At 50.6% G+C, this 20,329-nt stretch overlaps 1 protein-coding gene across 19 annotated transcripts in view; it reads right to left on the bottom strand.

Annotated features, from left to right (window-relative positions):
- The window catches only part of ADCK1 (aarF domain containing kinase 1), a 153,166-nt gene that overhangs the window by 52,341 nt on the left and 80,496 nt on the right, over window positions 1–20,329 (bottom strand). For all 19 annotated transcript variants that reach the window (XR_004348326.1, XR_004348313.1, XR_004348316.1 and 16 more), the window contains 2 exons: window positions 20,020–20,178; window positions 13,086–13,202 (listed from right to left, as the gene is read on the bottom strand). Coding sequence is in view for 5 of the 19 variants with exons in the window: in XM_032621907.1 (XP_032477798.1) it covers window positions 13,086–13,202; window positions 20,020–20,178 (276 nt within the window). In the remaining 14 variants the exon portion in view is untranslated. The remainder of the gene's footprint in view (window positions 1–13,085; window positions 13,203–20,019; window positions 20,179–20,329) is intronic.

Here is a 20,329-nt window from a genome sequence, read left to right as displayed (position 1 = left end):
TTTAATGGATGGCAAGGTAGGAGAACCACTGCTTCTAGGTTTTCTGAAGGCTGTAACACCCACTTCCCACACCTGCCCCTCCAATCTTCCCTGGTTTTTCTCTTCTCTCAGTCCCTCTTCATTGTTTCCCCCAAAGCTGAATATGAGTTGGAAAGCTGGGTGGGGGTAGGGATCACTCTACCTGCCCCTTCTCCAAAGAACAAGGCCAGAGGGCTGAGGACCAGGGCTAGGTGACCCCCACCACCCTCTAGGGCTGCCTCAGCGGCTCCAGGCCAGTCCCAGGAGTACCCAGAATCACAAGCCCTTCTCCCCTCTCCCTTCAGCCCCCTCTCCCTACTCCCCTCCCTGCCATAGCCCAATGCTAATCTGATTTATGATGTCTGCACAGAAGAAATGACACTGGAGAGGCCATTTAAATCATCCTGTCACTGCTGCTCTCCCTGCCGAGGCAGCCTCCTTATCTCTACTCCCTTTTCATTAAAGCTAAAAGCCCCTTCCCAGCTAGGGAACAGCTGCTGAACAGAGCCAGACCCGGACCCACAGATGGTCTGCTGATGGGTTTCCACAGGACAAAGAGATGCTTAACCCAGGAAGCTGACGCCCTAGGACACACACTGCCCTTGGCATCCCTCAGCCTCGGCTGGACCCCATGGTCACTAACAAACATATCCCAGCTAGAGGAGAGGAGCTGGGGCCCGTGGGATGCGGAACATAGGATTAGGGTCTTAAGATAAAGACTCCTTTCCTTGGTTTACAAAGTCCTGTACAACCAGGCCCAGCCTCCCTCCCTGGTCTCATCTTGTACCACACTGACATTCCAGCCATATTTGCTCTCTTCCTCTTCTCTGATAATCTCTGTGCCTTCCTACCTCAGGGCCTTTGCACATGACATTCCAGGAACATTGCTTCATCTCCCCTTCACCTGGTTCACTCCTCTCTTCCTTCCCACCCCAACTGAGCATCACCTCCCTGGGGAAGCCTTCCCTGACCTCCTAGACTAAATGATGTTCTCCTGCCATACACCCTCACACTTTTCTATCACTAGCACACTCTTTGTGTTATTATTTGATTAACAATCATCTAGCCCGCTATCATAAGCTCCTATATGATGGCAGGAACTGGCTCTATTTTGTTAAACAGCTTCATTGAGGTCTAAGTTACATATCATAGACTGGTTCTATTATTCATCCCCTTGCCTGTAACAGGCCAAACATGTGAGTATAGGACTCTGCCTTCAACATGAGTGAGACCCTTGTCTCTCCATGTTTTTCTGGGATGCTGAGGTTCCGGCCTCTGATGCTTATCCGAACCCCATTAGTCTCCTCTGAATCCCAATCAATGATAACTGGCCTCCAATTAAATCATCAAGGATAAGTCTACTTTAGTAACAGTAGTGGTCATCCTTATTAAAAGCCCTAAAAGTAAGTACAATCATGATCCCCATTTTGCAGATTAGGAACCGAGACTCGTCGAGGTTTAATGTACCCAGAGCTACCTGGATGGAAAGAGGTGGAGACAGAATTCAAACCAGGTGTGACCCACAGCCTTCCAGTAAGCCCTATTCTATACCGGCTCACGCCAACTTCTGCACTTCTCAATTGAACTTTGTGACCTTAAAGAAGTTAGTCATACTCTCAACTTCAGCAAAATGGAAATAATAATAGTGCCACTCTCACGGGCTACTGTCAGGTAAATGAGAGTGTCATGGTGCTTGGGACCTAGGTGCCCCTGATTCCTCATAACACTCCTGGGAGGGCGGCAGACTAGGTTTCATTGTCCCTTTTTAAGAAATGACGAAATCAGGGTTAAAGAGGCTATCTAAAGTCCTGACACTTAGACTGTCGCCCTGTGCCCTGCTACCACACGCTCCTGACATTTTTCTTGCGGGAAAGGAATGCCCATTACTCAGTGCCTGTGGGCATCAGGAACAGAACTTTACCCCATGTCAAGTTCCCAGACTCAGGCTGAGATGTTGGGTGCCTCAGGGCCACCATTTTCTGTTTCCTGGGAGAGGGGGCCCACCCAGAGCTGGTCCTGGATGAGCCAGCAGGTCCCCACCTCGGGACTACTGAGAACCCCTTCTGTTAGGCTCTTTGGAGCTCTACGGAGACGAGCTCTGAAAGGCCATATTTGCCAAACCAATTGCATTTATTAAGTAATAATTCATTTTTATTTGTCAAGGATGCCTATAAGGTCCGATCAGGGCTCCTGATCAGCCCAAGATAAGCAGGGCAGCCAGACAGAGCTGACAGAATTCCAGCCAAAAGCAGAGACATGACATTTCATTTAGTCTGGGCAGACCTGTCATGGGGAGATGTATGACCTCCCTTAAGCTTCCTGAAATATTGCTAGTCGCTGCGGGCCCCCTGTTACTACATTGAAAGGTGGCCCCTAGGGCTCCGGGGACTCAGGCTGGGGGAGCCTTGGCCCATGAGGAGCGAGCGGCTGCTATAGGAGGAAGAGAAGAGGCTGCCAAGTGCGGCCCATGTACATGCAGGCAAAGCCACCAGAGCAGTCCTCCCCTTCCAGCGGCCCCTACCTGGGTGTCTTTCCTTTTACGGGCTGTTCGTGATGTTCATTTTAACCAGATCTCACCAGGATAGGCAGATGTGGAAGGCAGAAACAGGAGGGAGGACCAGCCTATGTCACTGGCTTCACTCTGGGGCCCTGTTGGCACTGCCACTGTGGGCATGGGTGACCTGGGGGACAAGTCACCTCCCTTCTCAATCTGGGTCTAAGTTCCCTGAGCTGTCCGGTGAGCCTAGCCCCATCTGCTCTATTTCCTCACAGAGCTACCTCGAGATTCAAGGTCAAAATGTGATTGCTTGTGGGAAGGCACTTTATCCACTACACTCTACGACACAAATGTGCTTGTTTGTTTTCTGTCATGTGGTAGCTTACTTTAAACCTGGAAAAAAAATATACCCACTGTCACCATCAAAGAGTAATTTTCGAAAAGTTAAAAACTTGACTTTCACACAAATATAGAATGAACACATGTCAAACATTGTGTAACTCATCAGTAAAGGAGCAAGTAAGAAAGTAGGTCTGGTTCAAAGAGAATTTTGAGGGACTGGGTATTTATGGGTATTTAAACAGGAATAAGAGACTAAGATTACGGGATTAGATACAAAACTGGTTATTGGCCTACTGGGCAATAAGGAAATCATAACCTTCCGGGTTATCTTTTCTAGTAGGGAGAAATTATTTGCATCTCTACTGGATAAGATCCACAGGTTGACATATGACTTCAGTCTGAGCCCTTAATTAATTGTCAATAGCAAAGTCAAACAAAAGTACATTCCCTTAGATATGAAAAAATCCTCAGGTAGGCTGCTTGAACAATGCCCAAGAGTGACTTTGAAAGGACAAACCGCACACTCCTTTTTCTGAATTTTAGGTAATTTTTCTTAACATCTATCAGAGTTGCAGTAAATAGTCTCTGAGAACCAATATGCCCAGAGAAAGGCAGCCAGCCCCCTCCTACTCACAGAGGCACTGAGAGTCCCAGGAGAAACCTAAGGCCAACACTGGGCACAAAACCCTCTCTCCACCCCTTCCATATACTTAGCTATGGCTCCTCCTCAAGAACAGACAATTGTAAATAAGGCTGCAATGAATATGGGAGTTCAGGTATCCTTTTAATATTGATTTCGTTTCCTTCAGACACATACCCAGAAGTGGAAATGCTGGATCATATGGTAGGTCTATTTTCAGTGGTTTTTTTTGTGTTTTCTTTGTCTTTTTTTTTTTTTTTGGCGGTACGCGGGCCTCTCACTGTTGTGGCCTCTCCCGTTGCGGAGCACAGGCTCCGGACACGCAGACTCAGCGGCCATGGCTCACGGGCCCAGCCACTCCGCGGCACATGGGATCTTCCCGGACCAGGGCACGAACCCGTGTCCCCTGCATCGGCAGGCGGACTCTCAACCACCGCGACACCAGGGAAGCCCTATTTTCAGTGTGTTAAGGAACCTCCATACTGTTCTCCATAGTGGCTGTATCAATTTACATTCCCACCAACAGTGCACGGGGGCTCCCTTTTCTCCACACCCTCACCAACCCTGTTATCTCTTGTCCTCTTGATGACAGCCATTCTAACAGGTGTGAGGTGATCTCTCATTGTGGTTTTTATTTGTATTTCCCTGACAATTAGTGATGTTGAGCACCTTTTCATGTGCCCCTTGGCCATCTGTATACCTTCTTTGGAGAAATGTCGGTTCAGTTCCTCTAAGGCTGCCCCTTGCCCTGTTAACGGCAGCATCTGCATAAAGAAAGGAATCCCACCTTTTTAGAATGGTAACAGCTAACGCTCTGTGCCATGCACCATTCCAGGTACGTTACATGGACTCACAGCCACCTCTGCAGTAGACAGGTGAGGGAAGCGAGATACAAAAAGAGGAGGAAGCTTGGTCACCTGGCCAGCAGTTAGTGAAACCGGGATCCAAACCCAGGTGGCCTGTCTCCAGGGAACAAGCTCTCAATCACCAGCCCCTCCTGCCTCTCCACTCACTGGGAAGCTCCTTCCTGGTGGCAGGAGCTGCACCAAAAACCTCTGCAGGTCCCCACGGCAACCAAGAAAGCATTCCGTTTGGAGAAAAGAGTCGCAGTGGGAAATCCAGAGCTGTTTGTCTAACCAAAAATACACTGTTAACTAAAGCCATACTACAGCTCTTTTCAGAAAAAAAAAAAAAAAAAAATCAGTGACAAGTCTTTAATTGTTCCTTGTAAAAAGAATGTGCCACTCACGTAAGTGATTTCCATAATTACGCAATGCCTTTATGTTCTAACAGTAGGCAGGGGAAAACCCAGGAATCTATAAAAAGTCTGAGTAATGAATTAATTTAGTAAATAATATTTAAACCAAAGAGTTATTTTTGGATTTTTCTCAAAACTGGAATTGGCGGAAAGTACTTTAATTATTCTATAATTGCATGGATGGATTTATTCCCACCCCCAAGGGAAAGTCTATTTATGTTCTTGGGGGGTGTCAAGGAAGCAAGGTCAAGATCTCTGAAAGAAACAGGAGGATGGTGTTGCAGGATATTAATAATCACACAAGTAGCCCGATATTAAGTATAAGGAGGTTAATAATTCAAGCTCTCTTTGCCCCTCCCCTGGTGTCCGCCCAGGCTTCTAGAGGCAGAACCACAGCCCCAAGGACCGGACCAGACCACTGCCTAGAGCGTTTTACTCTCCAGCCCACCCCACCCCCAGAAACCACCCCTGGGATGTATAGCCTCAGGTCCCTCGCTGCTGTCCATTCACGGAGCGGGTCAGTCTTGGACCAGCAAACACTGAGATGAAGTCCCTGAGTGTGAAGGCAGTGGGGAACTTCTTCAGCCACACATGGTGTTGGGAGCAGTAATGAGGAAGAAAAGAAGAGGAGCCGGGTTAATTACAGGAACCTGGGGGAGTTTCTCTAATCTAGGAGCCTCTAGGAGCTTGGTGAAAGCTTCTCTAGATTCGGCTTGAACCGGGACAGCACCTGAGAGCCAGGGCCTGGGGTATCCACAGGCCAATGAGGGCTCCTCAGGTCTCCTGGCCAGTAAGGCTCAAAGGGTCACGGCTACCAGAGTGGCGAGGAGTGGATCCCAGGGGCCACAACTACTGGAAGACACACATGATGACCTCTGACATCCCTGCCTCGGGCAGTAACTCGCTCCAAAGAAATACGTCCACATCTGCCCACCTTACCTGGGTCAGGATAAAGGAAATGAGCAAAGGGTTTCTTCCCTACATTTCCCCCTTCTTCTGGCTAAAGTCTTACTGCCAGCACCACAGAGGGGGTTGGGGGTTAGAATTCCAGCAAAACAGCCTGTGTTGAGAGCATGGCCTGTGGGCACTGCACCAGCTGCTTCATGTTTCAATCATCAAACAATCCAATACTTTTTTTTTTTTTTTTTGGCCACACCACACAGCATGTGGGATCTTAGTTTCCCAACCAGGGATCCAACCCGTGCCCCCTGCAGTGGAAGCGTGGAATCTTAACCACTGGACCACCAGGGAAGTCCCTGATACTCTCTTGTATCCACTTTACAGCAGGAACCTGGGCCTTCCCAAGGGTGATGAGTTCCACCAAGGCGGCACAGCTCGCAAGCAGCAGAGCCAGCAGCAGAAGCCAGGAAGGCCAACTCCAAAGTGACGCTGTTCCCCACTCCTGACACACCTGCTGTTGGAGAAATAAGTCTCCAGGAACCCATCTGTGTACCTGGACCCCTCCAACATCCCCAAGCTTCTCAAGATCTGGTGTGAGAAGTTACGGAGGGTGGACGATGGGAGGAGGTGTTTTCATTCTAGTGATTTCAGTAACCGGGGGTCTCCGTGCCTCTCTGGCTTCTCTTCCCTAGTCTTCTGAGCACCTTCCACCACCGAACCAGAGTGGCCCGCCAAGTGGTGGACGAGGCTGAGCACAAAGCAAATGTCCTGCGCAATCCGAGCTGGTGTCGGGAGACAAGAGGCAACACGTGGGCAGCATGGCTTTTAGAGCTAGGAAAGGGGGTCCCCATTTGCTCAGTCAATGACCACTGATCACCCCTGAGTCTACATACTCATGGACAACAGAGGGAGGTGGACAGGAGAGGAGCAAGAAGATTCTTGGAGATTCCGTGGAGCAAGACATGCCTCTGTGACTAATAACCTCATGAATTATAAATGACTTTCTTTGTTTTTAACAGAACTTCACAGCCTGCAAAGCCACACAACGACCCTGTGAAGGAAGTATTGTTATCACTCCAACTGTACAGATGAGGAAACTCAGACTCGGAGTTTAAGTAACTTACCCAAGGGTACCTGGCCAATAAATGGCAGAGCTACACACAACCCCAGGTGGCCCGACTTTGAACCCTCTGCCCCTCCCATCATACACGCAGCCTCAGTGACGCCTGACCAGCCCACTTGTCCCACGCTCTGTCCACACCTCTCCTATGGCACTGACATGAGGGGCCTGCACCTAGTAGGTGCTCAAGAAACGTCTGCTGAAAGACGCTTCTGAGATGCTTTCACTGCTTCTCCAGTGACACAGAATAGAAAAACGACTGGAAAGAAGAAACATGGCAAGGGCGGCTGGCTACACAGAGCAGATGGAACCCAGGCACTGACTGCATTCCCTCACCAGCCCCACTAAAATGACTCTAAAAGCAACAGATAAGGCCAAGACCCCACTGCAACAGAGAGTAGAATGGCCAAAAGCAGCACACAAAGAGATTAGCCAGGCTGTTTGCCAGAGGGGAGCAGACAGCTACTGAAAAGTGGCTCAGCAGGCTAGACGACAGGGCACCCTAAGCTGACAGTGGCGGAACTTGAAGTCTGCTGTCTCGGAGCCTAGAGAGGCCAGCAACTCGGGCCCTGGCACCTCTGATACATGGGTTGGGAGTCCAAAGGAAGAGCTAAACCTCCAGATCCCCTTCAGATCCTTATGGAAGACAAGATTTACTCTCTGGAGTGGTAAGAAGACAGGCTCTACAAGCCACACCACAGACCAGAGGGCCATCATGGGGACAGAGGACCCGGTCAAAGTCCACATAATGACCACTGCGGAGCACCCGGCCTTCTTCCCCCAGCAGACTCCCGGGCCCCCGGGATAGACAGGCTGGCGTCTCTTGCAAGCCCGCCATCCCTGCACCCAACGCGTCCTTCACAGACTGCGGACGTTACCCACCAGGCCTCCAGTCCCTGTCTCACCCAACCCCAGCTCCTGACTTTGTCACCTTTCTCCCAGCTAATTTCACACAAATTCAATTGGGCCTCAGCCCGTGTGGGGTCTTAAACACACACTCACTGAAATCCAATTAACCTTCGATAAAGGTCCTGCAATCAATAGTCGTCCTGTGGCTTAAGGAGGCTCCATTCAGCCCAGGAAAGCGTGCTCCCGCACGACCTTTATTCTTAATGAAATCAATGACAGTCACTGTCACCAGTTCTTAAAGTGACTGGCAAATATGATCACCGGGTCAGGCCCTCAATAATGTGCTGCTTCTGGGCTCAGAGCACAGACAAACGAGGGCCCTGCAGGCTGCTGGCTCCCCAGGCTCCACGCTCCCTGGCCAGACAACACACCTAGGCAGGGCCTGGACGTGCAAAACAGTGGAGGTGAGGCTTGCGGGCTCACCTGGGGCAGCCAGGGACCCCCTGGTCTTGTGGCAGGTGGTTCCTGAACTCCAGTGAGTGCCTGAACCACCTGGAGAGTTTGTTAAAATGCAGATTCTTGCAACCCTTCCCACCCCAGATTCTGATAAGTTTGGGGTGGGGCCCAGGAATCTGCATTCAAGTCTTATCTCCAAGCAAGCCAAGAGTCGCTGTTCTGTAAAGTATCCAAGCAGGACAGACCCTTAGAGTCCTGCTAACCCAATGCCTTCGGTAAGAAAATTGAGGCCCAGAGGAGGGGAGTGATGTGTCCAAGGTCACACAGCAGGCCACTGGCAGAGATGGAGCTTGAACCCAGGTCTCTTGTCTCCTAAACTGGTGTTTCCCTACCTGAGTCTCTGGGGAACTGGCCACTTGGACTGGTCTTCAGGTCCTCACATACTAGCCCAACTGTGCTGAGACGCTGCAGGGTGAGGAGGCCTCTTCAAAGTGGAATGGGGATGACTAACAAGTGTTTGGAGGGGTCTAGAGCCCTCCCCACCCTTGAGAACAATTCCTTCTAGAGCCACTTCCTGCTAAGCCCCATCTTCCAGCTGAGTCAACAACTTGTAGCAGCCAAGATGCCACTAACTATCCTTTCCCCCAGGATCTGGGGTGAGATCTTTGCCCCTTGTCACTCCTATCTGTCCCCTGTATTTCCCTCCCCAAGCAACACTCACAGCCAGGCTGTCCTCAGGAGGGAGAATCACTCCAGGGACAGGCCCACTCAGTCCCACAGTCCTAGACAGGTTTTAGACTCTCAGAATTTTTTTTAGAAACTTTCAGTCACGTGGAGTCTTTCATGCTACATACACACACACACACACACACACACACACACACACACACACACCCCACTAGTCTTCCATGAGGCCTGTGGCTTTGAGGTTGGTTGGTAAGAGCCATAATAGGTTAATTTCTGCACAGTAGGGCCTGTCCCTAGTCTCCCAACATCACCAATGGTCAGCAATGGCACAGTAGAGCACGTGTCCCAGCGCCCACTGCCCAGCCTGAGGTTCCTGTGGAAGTATTTAATGACATCATCTCAGAACACTACCAAAGAGGCTCCCAGGTCATGCAAACCCTAGAGCCAGGGGCAGGGGATTAAGGAAATAGGAATTAAGACAGTATGGTTATTATTGCAAGGACAGACCAACAGACCAATGGAAGAGAACAGAGCTTCCAGAAAAGACCCACAGCCAATTGAGGACAAAGATGCCAGGCCTAAATTACTATATGGTATGATGCCATTGACATGAAATTCAGTAAGGGAGAAGGTGATCTATGGCGACAGAAGTCAGAATAGTGGGAGCTCTGGTGGGGGTGAGGGTATCAACCGGGAGCGGGCAGGAGGGGGCCTGCCAGGGGGCTAGAAATGGTTTGTCCCTTTATCTGGCTGGTGAGTACACGGTATATCCATATGAAAACTCACTAAGGTGTACCATGAAGATCTGGGAACCTCAAGTAGTTACCCTCTCTCTCTGAGTCTCTGATTTTTCATCTGCAAAATGGAGACAAGACCTCCCTCCTAAGTTTGTAATGCAGATCGGGCCTGGCACCCAGAGTCCGGTAGTCAGTAAACGTTATGGTCAAGAGGGTAACGGAGGAAAGGGCAGGGCCCAGTGGATGATAATAATAATGAAAACAGCAACAACCATCAACTAGTTACCAGTTCAGAGTCCTAGCCACATGCCAGGAGCTGGGCTAGGAGGACACATCTAGCCCTCACAACATCTCTAGAAAATGGAACGTCTGTACATGAACTTGACGTAAGCTAGAGAGTGAAGGGCTGCATTTAGATGGTGCCCTGGGAGCTGGGCAAAACTTCTGTCAGTATTCCAACTCCTTCTTCGAGGAGTTACTGGTGTGGCTGTCAACCAGGTGGCCCCAGGATCCACTGCAGCCCCAGGCATATCCCTGGGAGGGAGACAGAGAAGGTGGAGGTGCAAGGACTTTGAAGCCATGCAGACCTGGGTTTGACTCCTGACTCTGCCCCTGCTAGCGGTGTGATGTTGGGCAAAATTGTTTAACCTCTCTGAGCTTCAACCTTTCTCATCTATAATTGGGGTTAACAATATATCATTGGAGGACATCTGTAAGGAGTAAAGATTATATTTGTCACATGCTTGGTACATATAAGTTGCTTATAATAATTTTTGCTATTGTTTTTCCCAAACTACTCTGATATCAGCCTGCCCGACTCTGTATGCCCACAGAAACAAAAACCAACACTCTACCCCATCCCTGTCTCATAGAGGCCAATCCAGGGCATGAGACTGGCTTAATTTGTTCACTAATTCATAGGATGTCCACCAAGGGTCTGCTCTGCACAGAACACTGGCCTTATCTGCAAAGCTGATTCAAGAGGGTTGGAAGCAGGAACAGATGAACCCAGGCCCTCAGAGGGCATCACCTAGACCCAGCTCCCACCAGCCACCTCCAACCTCCTCCCAGGTACCTCACTCAGCCGAGAGCAAGCAACTACACCAGAGCACATCTTTGTCTGCATTTGTCTTTGAAAATCAAAGCTGCCTGATTAAACGCCATTACAGCCCTGGGTTCACCGGATCAGAAGAGATTAATGGATTTGGGGTGCTGCTGGCATGAAAAGCCCACCGCAGCTGGCAGTAACTAAACGCCAGTAACCTGAGGCTCCTGGAGTCTTTCCTGATCAGCAGGCAGAGAGACCCTGCTCCCCTTTAAGACTGCTCAGGATAAACAAGAGGTGACCTCCCCTCCTCTCCCTTCCCCTCCTCACTGGCACCAAAGACTCTGTACTCAAGAGTCCTGGTGGACAAAGGACAAAGGATCCCTGGTTAGATGTGGGGACAAACCCCCACCCCAACCAACAGAGGAAGAGATGGGCAAGCAGGTCTTACCACTCCCTCCTCTGCAGGAAGCTCTGCCCAGACACCCTCTAGCCAACAGTGAGGGAAGCAGAGTCAGAAGCCCCAAGTTGTGCTACTGCCAGGTGACCTCGGGAAAGACATTTGCTATCTCTCTGAGCTTCCCCTGAATTGGAACAGTAGTTTTCTCATCCTCCCCCTGCCCCCAGCCCCCAAGCAGCAGATCTCTTCCCAAAAAGCCCAATAGGCAACTCAGGTGATGGCAGAGCTGCCCTGGATGAAACAGGGCAGGGAGTAGAGAGGCCCACCCAGCCTCCCCACCCATCCAGAGGCCCGTGAAGGGTTCTGGGAGCACTGTTCCCTAAGTCAGGGGACAACAGCTGTCCCCAGGACTCAAGGCCAGCTGTGGCTAAACATACTCCTGGCAGCAGCTCCATACCCTCTGATGCAGGCCCTCCTTTTATGAACTAAGAGGAGTACTGGAGTCAGAGAGACTTGGGTTTCAATCCTAGCTCTACTAGCTGTGTGACCTTGGGCAAGTTACCTTCCTTCTCTGAATCTCTGATTCCTCATCTGCAAAATGGAGGCAATAAGACCTCCCTCCTGAGTTTATCATGGAGAAAACGGCCTGGCACAGGGAGTCAGGCATTCAGCAAACATTCACCGTAAAAGGAGATAAAGGAGGAGGAAGGAAGGGCCAGAGCCCAAAGAAAAGAGTGGAAACCACAGTCCTGCTGCCATTTTGGAGCGCTCAGCATACACCAGGCACTGTTCTAAGCACTGTTGTGCACTAACTCTTGAGGTCCTCCCAACGTTTTTAGAAGTAAGGCTATCCTCGTCCGCATTGCAGAGGCCACACAGGCACCCAAGGCCTGGGCTCACAATCTGCACACCTCCTGCAGTTCCCACGGGCTCGTCTGCTGAGCCAAAGTATGGCTTTTTCCTCTGGGCCACCACTGGGACCACAGGCTCATCGTCGTGTGCTGCCTGAGAGGGAGTAGCCAAGAGCATTCGCTTCTACTGGGTCTGGTTCCTTTCCTTCCTTCCTCCCACCAGCCAGAGGGGTCATGTCACTGCACAACTCAGCCTTCAGTGACTCCCCAGTACCTCGGGGTCATGCCCAAGGCCTTCACCATCTGCCTGCAGCCCTGCAAAACCTCACCACTCCTTAACCCTTCCTTGCAGTACCACCTCTGCGCCCCCAACGCCTCCACCCCGACACACACACACACACACACACACACACACACACACACACACACACACATCCCTGGCAAATTCCCGCTCATCCTGCTGGGGAAGCCGGCCTGGGGCAGAGGTGAGCACTTCTTCTTTGTGGCTCCCTGGGGACTGGCTCACCCCTCGTTGCGTTGCCTGAGAGATGGCTACAAGGATAGAGTTGTGTGTCTGACTCCAGTGCTAGGCTGGGAACTCCCTGACAAAGGGAATTGTGTCTAGTTCCTCTCTGAACCCTCACACCTAGCACACAGTAAGGACTAAAAAATGATGAATGCTGGTGGAAAAAAGACAACCTCATCCCTACCTGTGGTATCCCATGGTGACCAAGAAGAAGAAAATGGGGTACAGGCCCCAGCCCACCGGTCAGCTTTCCCTGAGGCCAATCAGGTGGCAGGCAGGAGACAGAAGCCCCTCTGTTTTTCGCTCCAGGCCACTAGCTGGCTACTGCCGCGCCCTTTTGGCCTGATACCTGGAGATCTGGGGAGGGCAGGAAGAGGGAGGAGGTGCGTCCAGGGCCCAAGGGGCAGAGGATTAAGTCCCATGGATTTGCACCATTGTTCTTCAGTTTCTCTGCACTGTGGGGCTCAGATGGCACAAGAAGGTAGATGGTAATCCCCTGTCCAGGCAGGCACTGCTGGGGGCGGGTCAGGTGGGGCTCAGCACGTGCCCCACCCCACTGCCTGCTGCCAACCCCAGTTCTAGGAGATGGGCAGAGAGCTGCCATAGAGGACCTGTAAGGCTGCTTTGTGCTCAGAGATGTTATAATTCTTCAGACAACAGGCCCCACTTCAAGACCTTGAGACCTCACCCAGACACACCTGCCCTTGCTAGGCAGCCCCACCCCGTCCCGCGCCAGCAGCCAAGCGCCCTTGACCTTACCTCATTGACGTCAATCTTGTTCCTCTCCATGTAGTCTCTGTCGTTGACCTGCCCGCCGTCCACAAACTCCATCAGAAGGACCCGCTTGGTGGACAGCTCCCAGTAGATCTGGGGGACCTGGAATAGGAAAGGGCAGGTCAGAAGGAGGCAGGAGGCTGGAAGCTGCGGGCAAAGGGGCTGCAGACAGGCACGTGAGCCAGACATCAGCACACGCTCCTCCCAGGAACAGAAGGGAAGGCCCCCCCCCCCCCAGCAGGGATTGGTGGGGAAAGTGGGAGGCAGGCCAAGAGAGAAGGGTAGGCTGTTTCGCCTCCACCAGCGAGGCGCAAGGCCTCCTTTAGTGACCCCTCCTGCTTGGGGACCAGAGAAAGGGCTTCCCACCCTCCTCAGTGCCTTCCAGACACAATGAAGAGCCCACACTAAAACTGGGACTTAGGGGAAAATGCATGGAACCTCTCATATCTGAGCCAGAGTTGGTGTTAGAAGCAAATTCTCTCTCACACCAGGCTTATTTCAGGCTCCTCGTGTGAATATAAACCCCCTGCCTCAGTTTCTTCACCTGTGCAATGGGTGTTATTATATGTATGAATGATTGAATGAATGGATTTTTCCTGAGTGATAAATTTTTCAGTCATGAGTTTTCTCATGCCCGTTTCCTAAAGCCTCCTGTGGCAGGCAGTGCTGAGGCCTAACCCAACACCTATTCCCAACCCTCCTCTTTCCCCGAGACAGGGGAAACTAAATACTTTCCCTGCCTGCCCTGCAATAATTATGGCCATGTGACACAGTTCTGGCTTATGAGACATAAGTGGAGGTCTGTTAGGGGGTGTAGGAAGGTTTTTATTTTCTTAATAAAAAGGGATGTTTGTAAATATTGCAACTCTTCTTACCCTTCTCTTCTTACCTTGAGAGTGAATGTGATACCTGGAGCTGCAGCAGCTACCTTATAACCATGAGGAAAAGTCTAAGAAAATCACAGAGATGCCAGCTCTGATACTGTCAAACCACTGAAACAATAACAACAGCCAACTGCTACAAGCCTTCTTGCTATGTGAGGAAAATACATCCTTTTTGTTTAAGACACTCTGAATGGGGCTGTCAGTTACTTACAGACAAATGCATTCCTGATATGCTCTCTGACCCACTCTGACTCTAAGGACACCCAACAGCCAAAAAGAGAAGATTTCCCCAGGAGTAGCCAAGAGATTGGGCTGCACCAAGGACTGCTGGGCTGCCATGTGAGTGAGTGACACCTATGAGTCCCACCATGGCCAGGAGGGAGGAATGACCAGGATTTCAACATGCCATGATTCCCCAACAACTTAATGGGTTTATGCCACTTACAAATGACGAAGCAAGGGCACCTAATTCAAGTGTTTTGGGGAATAAGGACTTCCCTCATCCCAACCCTCAAAGCTCACCTAGCAGTAAGATAGCAGCCCTCAAGCCAAGAAACCTTTCTTGTTCCTGGTTCTGCTAACAACTGTTGTGTCTGAGTCCACTTAACTCCTCCATGCCTCAGTTTCCCTCATTAGAAAGGAGATTGTTCCTTCTCCATCTCAATAAGGAGCTCTGGGGACAAAAGGTGCCGTACGTACAAGTGAACACCCTGGGCTCCCTGGAACAAAAGTTCCTACTGAAATCAGGTGTCATTTTGGTTTGCTCCTTTCCTGCAATTCTTGCCATTTGAAAATCTGGGCCATTAGAGAAATCTGTGACCCTACGTTACTTTGAACTTAAAATTCAGTCTCGCTTGGCATTCTTCAAAAAAATCTCTTTAAGAATATGAGTGGCAAGTTTGCTGCTGTTGGTGGTGGCTTCCAAAGGAAAGGGACATATTTGGGGGTTAAGTCCTTCCCCTGCATTGTATGGGACCCAAGCTTGGCCGTGGGTGCCTGGGGCTCTGGAAACTGGAGGCCAGGCCCCTCCCCTCCGTGCCTGCCTGGGGCAACAGGGAAAACAGCCAAGAAAGAGCCACAGACCAGAGAGAAAACCCAAAAGCTGGAGACTCCCTGGGCCTGTTTGTCAGGGTCACCGGTGTACTGGGTTCCCCCTCTTCCACCTTCCCCCCAGTCTCCCTCCAAATGCAACCAACCCAGTCTCCCAGTGGAATGTGCGCCTGCGTCAGCGGCTTAGCTCTGAAACAGCAGAGACAGCAAAACGATGGGAGGCAGAAGGGTTTGTCCCGGGAGCTCGGGGAGGGCGGCAGTTGCCCTTCGATGGATGTAACATGGAAATGCCTGCAAGATGCTCAATTAGGAGAAATTTGGCTTGACAGGGGACACAAGGTCAAGTGACTCGTCCCTAAATCATCACGTGAGCAGGAGGCTCCGGGGCTGTAAGGTGAAATTTACTTCACCCCGACAGCAATGTTTCACCACCATTCCTTCCTCAGCTTCTTCCATCAAGGAATGGAAAATGAAAGAGAAGTGTTTTTTTTTTTTTTTTTGCGGTACGCGGGCCTCTTACTGTCGTGGCCTCTCCCGTTGCGGAGCACAGGCTCCGGACGTGCAGGCTCAGCGGCCATGGCTCACGGGCCCAGCCGCTCCACGGCATGTGGGATCTTCCCGGACCGGGGCACGAACCCGCGCCCCCTGCATCGGCAGGGGTACTCTCAACCACTGCGCCACCAGGGAAGCCCAAAACAGAAAATTTTTAAAGAGGCAATAAGAACCACCCTGTCCCCTGCCCAAACAAAAATAAACCCCAAGAGGCTCCTGGCCAGGGTGCCTGCTCACCCAACATAGGCCATCAGGACCTCTGGGTCTGGCATCTAAACTTCTCACCACAGAGCAGAGGCCCCACTCCTGTAGGCTCTGCCTGCCCCCATACCAGAGCCAATCCTGACCCCCGGAAGGAGGGCACAGATTATGGAAAGTTCCAGCCCCAAACCCTGGCCTCAGCCTCATTAACTGGCCTTGACCCTGTGCTTCCTCTTTGTTCCTGTGCTTGGTCAGCACACCTGGCTTGTCCGGGCCAGCCCCCCGTCATCCAGGGCCACAGTCGTCCCATTAGCCGAGCCCAGTGGAGCAGAGCATAGACCTGAAGTCAGACTGTCAGGCTGGAGCCCCTGCTCTGCCACCTCTGAGCTGTGTGACTTGGGTAAGTTTTATAACCTCTCTGAGTGCCAGTTCCCTCACTGTAAAAGGGTGACAACAGTTACGAGGAAAGCGACGCTCCTTACTTCCTACTAGCATGTGTGAGGTCCTGGTGCTCAACACGGCAGCTGCTATATGACAGCCACGTAGAATTTCACTGGTTCTGAAACACAACCAGCGCTGAGAGCTAATGCAACGGACAGTTCAGCATAACTCAGATCTGCCCATACGTTATTACAGAGGGAGAAGAGCTCAAGGTTTAACATGCAGGCTTGGGGCCAGGCTGCCTCTGTCCCTTACCAGGAAACTGTGTAAACCTGGGCAAGTGGCTTCATCTCTCTGGGCCTCAGCTTCCCTGCTGCTGACATGGAGCTAATAATGGCATTTCCCTTGTGGGGCTGTATAACGATTAAAGAGTAAATATACATAAAGCACTTTAAAAGTGTCTAACACAGCACAGGCATGTAAAAAATATTAACTAATTATTACACATCAGTGCTTCCTGATCTTTGAGAGTCTTAGGAAGTTATGGTGTTTCACCAAAAGCGTGCTCATCTCCTCAGGGTTTGCCCACAGCTTCTGGAGAGTCCCAGGCCCCTTACCTAGCACTAAAAAACCCTGGAGTGGGCCCTGCTCAAGAGACAACTCCCCACCAAGCCCCAACTCCACATAGAGAGACACACTCTCATCCCTTCCAGTCCCAAACCCTGTGGTTATAAGGCTTCTCCCTCTATCTTGTCCCAGTTGTCCCCAAGGTCAGTCACAAACCTCACTGCTTGTCCTGTCCCCTCCCCACAGCAGACACGCACTCTGATGCCGTATCTACAAATGCCCTGGTCTGACCGTTCGGCCTGGCTGCCCCATCACCTTCTCCCCGTCTCCCCGACACCACGTTTGCATTCAGTGCTTGTCTGAGGCTCGGAGATTTATAGCATAGGGCTGAGGTTATTAAACCCCACTGGAAGAGGCCTCACACACTGAGAGGTAAACTCTTTGCTGAGGCTTAATTACGCACAGATGTTGTGACGGGGTGCCAGCGTGCAAAAGCAATCTATCTCCTGTTTTAAGAGCTGAACGGGGTTCGCAACGCAAAATTTGCTTCCCACTTGTTATGTGTTTAGAGAAAATTAATTACTCAGGAGCCTTAATTCTACCATTGTCTCAGGAATGGTGTGCGGGTTTTAGAAGCAGCAGGTCAAATCATTACACTAATTATTTACCCATTTGGCATCCTCGTTTCAAAAATTTGTGTTATTATTATTATTATTACATGTCTTGGTCTGACAGATGCTAGCTGGCCCCAGCCAGGGGACGATTTTGCTGTTTCCATGGGAACAGTGGAGGAGACGGTTCTGTTTGGTGCGGAGGACCACCCCTGCCGGCTAAGAGGCAACAGAATGTCCTTAGACGAGCCTCAGAGTTGAAGTCAGAAAATCCCGTTTGTACCCTAACTCCTCTCCTCTAAGACTACCATCTGTAAAATGGGATGATGGCTGTTGGAAGGAGTCAGTGTCCTAGTATCGTCACAGTGTTCAGTGCCGCAGAAGAAACATTCAGTAAACATTGCCTATCCCTTTGTATAATCAACACGTCTTGGAAGCCCCCTCTGACCTCCTTACCTAGGTGGAATTAAGTACTTCCTCTTGGGCATCCACAGAAACACAGATCAGTCTCTGGCATAGTACTAACCAACCCGTACTATAACAACATGCTGTGTGTTTGTCCCCCACTAGATGGGACGTCTTCCCAGGCAGGAGCCAACCATCTCTTACTCATCTGGGTACCCTCCAGATCCTAGCACAGCAAGAGGCTCAGGAAATGCTCCATAACTGTGGAATAATGGACTGAAAGAAAAGGAATATGTAAGTGGAAGCATAATTCAGACCCCACAGCATTATTCTAATTAGTTAATATTATTACTTGCATTAGAAAGCCAAGTTTTCATTGAATTGGTGGCTTGAAGCTCAAGGCTGGGGCAATGTTACCAGATCATCTGGATTTGCCCAAGCAAGAAGGTCTGTACGAATAATGGCATTTGCCTCGTAGGGCTGTTTAAGGCAAAGCCAGTCAAGCACACTGGGGGCATCTGGACAGACCTGACCCCCGACTCACTCAAAAAGCTGAACTTTGCCAGTGGCTACACCTTCCACCAAACCAGCGTATCAAGACGCCACGCTGCTCATCACAGTTGTAGGTCTTCCTCCCATGAACCAAGCTCTAGGACTCTCAGGCAGCTAGGGTAGATGCACCCTCAGTCTCCCCGTCTCTATTAATCAATCCGGATAGCAGAAGTACAGTATAAACACAGTCTCTGTTTCTCAGGATGTCTTCAGAAGCCACGTGGATACCTTAGTCCAGAGCAAGAGACCTTCCAGTCCACATGCTGAGACACCCTCCCCAGGAAGAGCCCCACTTGACTGTTTGCTCCAGAACTAGTACCTGGAGCCCTGTGCCTCCCCCTCCCACATTCTCCAGGCCTCCCCAGTTAAGAGCAAAGGGTTGATCTCTCCCAAGAGTTGAAAGTCAATCTCTCCATGCAGACTGCCAGAGGGACCCAACCCCTGCACTGCTGTGATGAAGCGGTACCCCCGGAAAATGAATCCAAGCCCCACCATGGACAAAATGTGTTGGAAGAGCAGTGGTGTGGGCATGCATCTCTCTCACTCTGACCTCCACGGGCCCTGTGGGGAACATCAGGACAGTCCTCAAAGACCAGCTCCAAGGCCAACTCCTCACTGGAGCCTTCCCTGCCCTGCGCCCCCCGGGGGTCCCTTCTGAATCCTTAGAGCAGGACCTCTCACTGAGCTGGGACTCTGTGACATTTGATGTTGTTTCCCACAGTAAGTGTCTCCTATCACACCAGCAGTTCTAGTAAATACTTGAAAACACAAATCCGTTCCAATGTGACTGATAAATTAGGGAAAAATTTGATCATAACACAAATTTTACATTCACTTACGTGCAGTATCATCTGCGAGAAATACTCGGAAACACAGAAAACTGTATCCAGCTGATCCACACAGGAATACAGAGCAGACACACCTCAAACATCACCACGTGTGTTATGGGTTACACTCACCCATAACTGGCGTCACAACAGCTGTCCAATTTCAGATGACCCTCCTTCCACCTCTTCATAGTAACTCCTAAGCAGCCACTCTTCTGATGCCCACTTCCGCAAGCCCGTGTCAAGTAAAGTGGCGTGTGTACTGTGGTCTTAATGTATTTCTTAGCCACTTACCATGTGTAAAACTATGCTACCATTTCATTAGGTTCCTATCCGCTTTTATTTTCTGGGTCACTGGTGACATTTTTGAATGTGGTAAGCCTAACCCTATTGCCCATAAACCTTGTGGTTTCTGTTGTGCCATTTTGCATACTGTGGAGATTTCTAGGACACATGTGTTGTGTGATACAGACCTGCGTACTCAATGAGCTGATGTAATATAGGTAAAGCTTTAGGAACAGTGCCAGAGTATACTAGCGTTAGTTATCACCATCACCATCATCAATGTCATCATCCCATGGTTGATGGAGGTGGAAACCATGGCTTACAGGCCCTCAGGAGTGTTCAAGGTCTTGCAACTGCAGGTCATTCAATAAAAAAATATTTGTTCAAAAAGTCAGCAATCCCGTTTGATAATTTGTATCGATAACTTTGCCTTCGAGGGCTTTAATGTGCATCACCAGGGACAAATCAGTCACCCTCAGAAGGAAGACTCAGGAAGGAGATGTCCCCACTCATGTCTTGCAAGGAGGGATGCTCAGGGCTGGGACCAGTTTTCCCCTGCCCTCTTCCGCCCAACCAGCAGGGCCCCATGGCCCTGACCTCCTACCTTTAGGAAGTCAAAGTGCTTGAGCATCTGGGCCACTTTCTCGGCGTTCCTCCCCTCATTGAGGAAATCCAGCTCCAAAGGCAGGTTCTTCTTGGCTTCATCCACCAACCACATGAACTCAAACTCTGGAAATAGCTGCTTCACGGCCAGGACGAGCACCTAAAACCCATCAAGCACCCCATCAGTCTGTCCACGGCCCCCACCAAGGGAGGTACATGCTCTGTCCTCCTGCCTGGGTCTGGGCGTTGACAAGTCCCCAAGCCGCCCCTGGAGTAAGGGTGGGTGGGCAAACGGCTCCCCTGGGGCCCAT

This window comes from Phocoena sinus, chromosome 2, assembly GCF_008692025.1.
Source record: "Phocoena sinus isolate mPhoSin1 chromosome 2, mPhoSin1.pri, whole genome shotgun sequence".
NCBI classification, from domain to species: Eukaryota; Metazoa; Chordata; class Mammalia; order Artiodactyla; family Phocoenidae; genus Phocoena; species Phocoena sinus.
The sequence above is the reverse complement of the archived record's forward strand: the minus strand, read 5'-3'. Positions and strand labels throughout refer to the sequence as shown.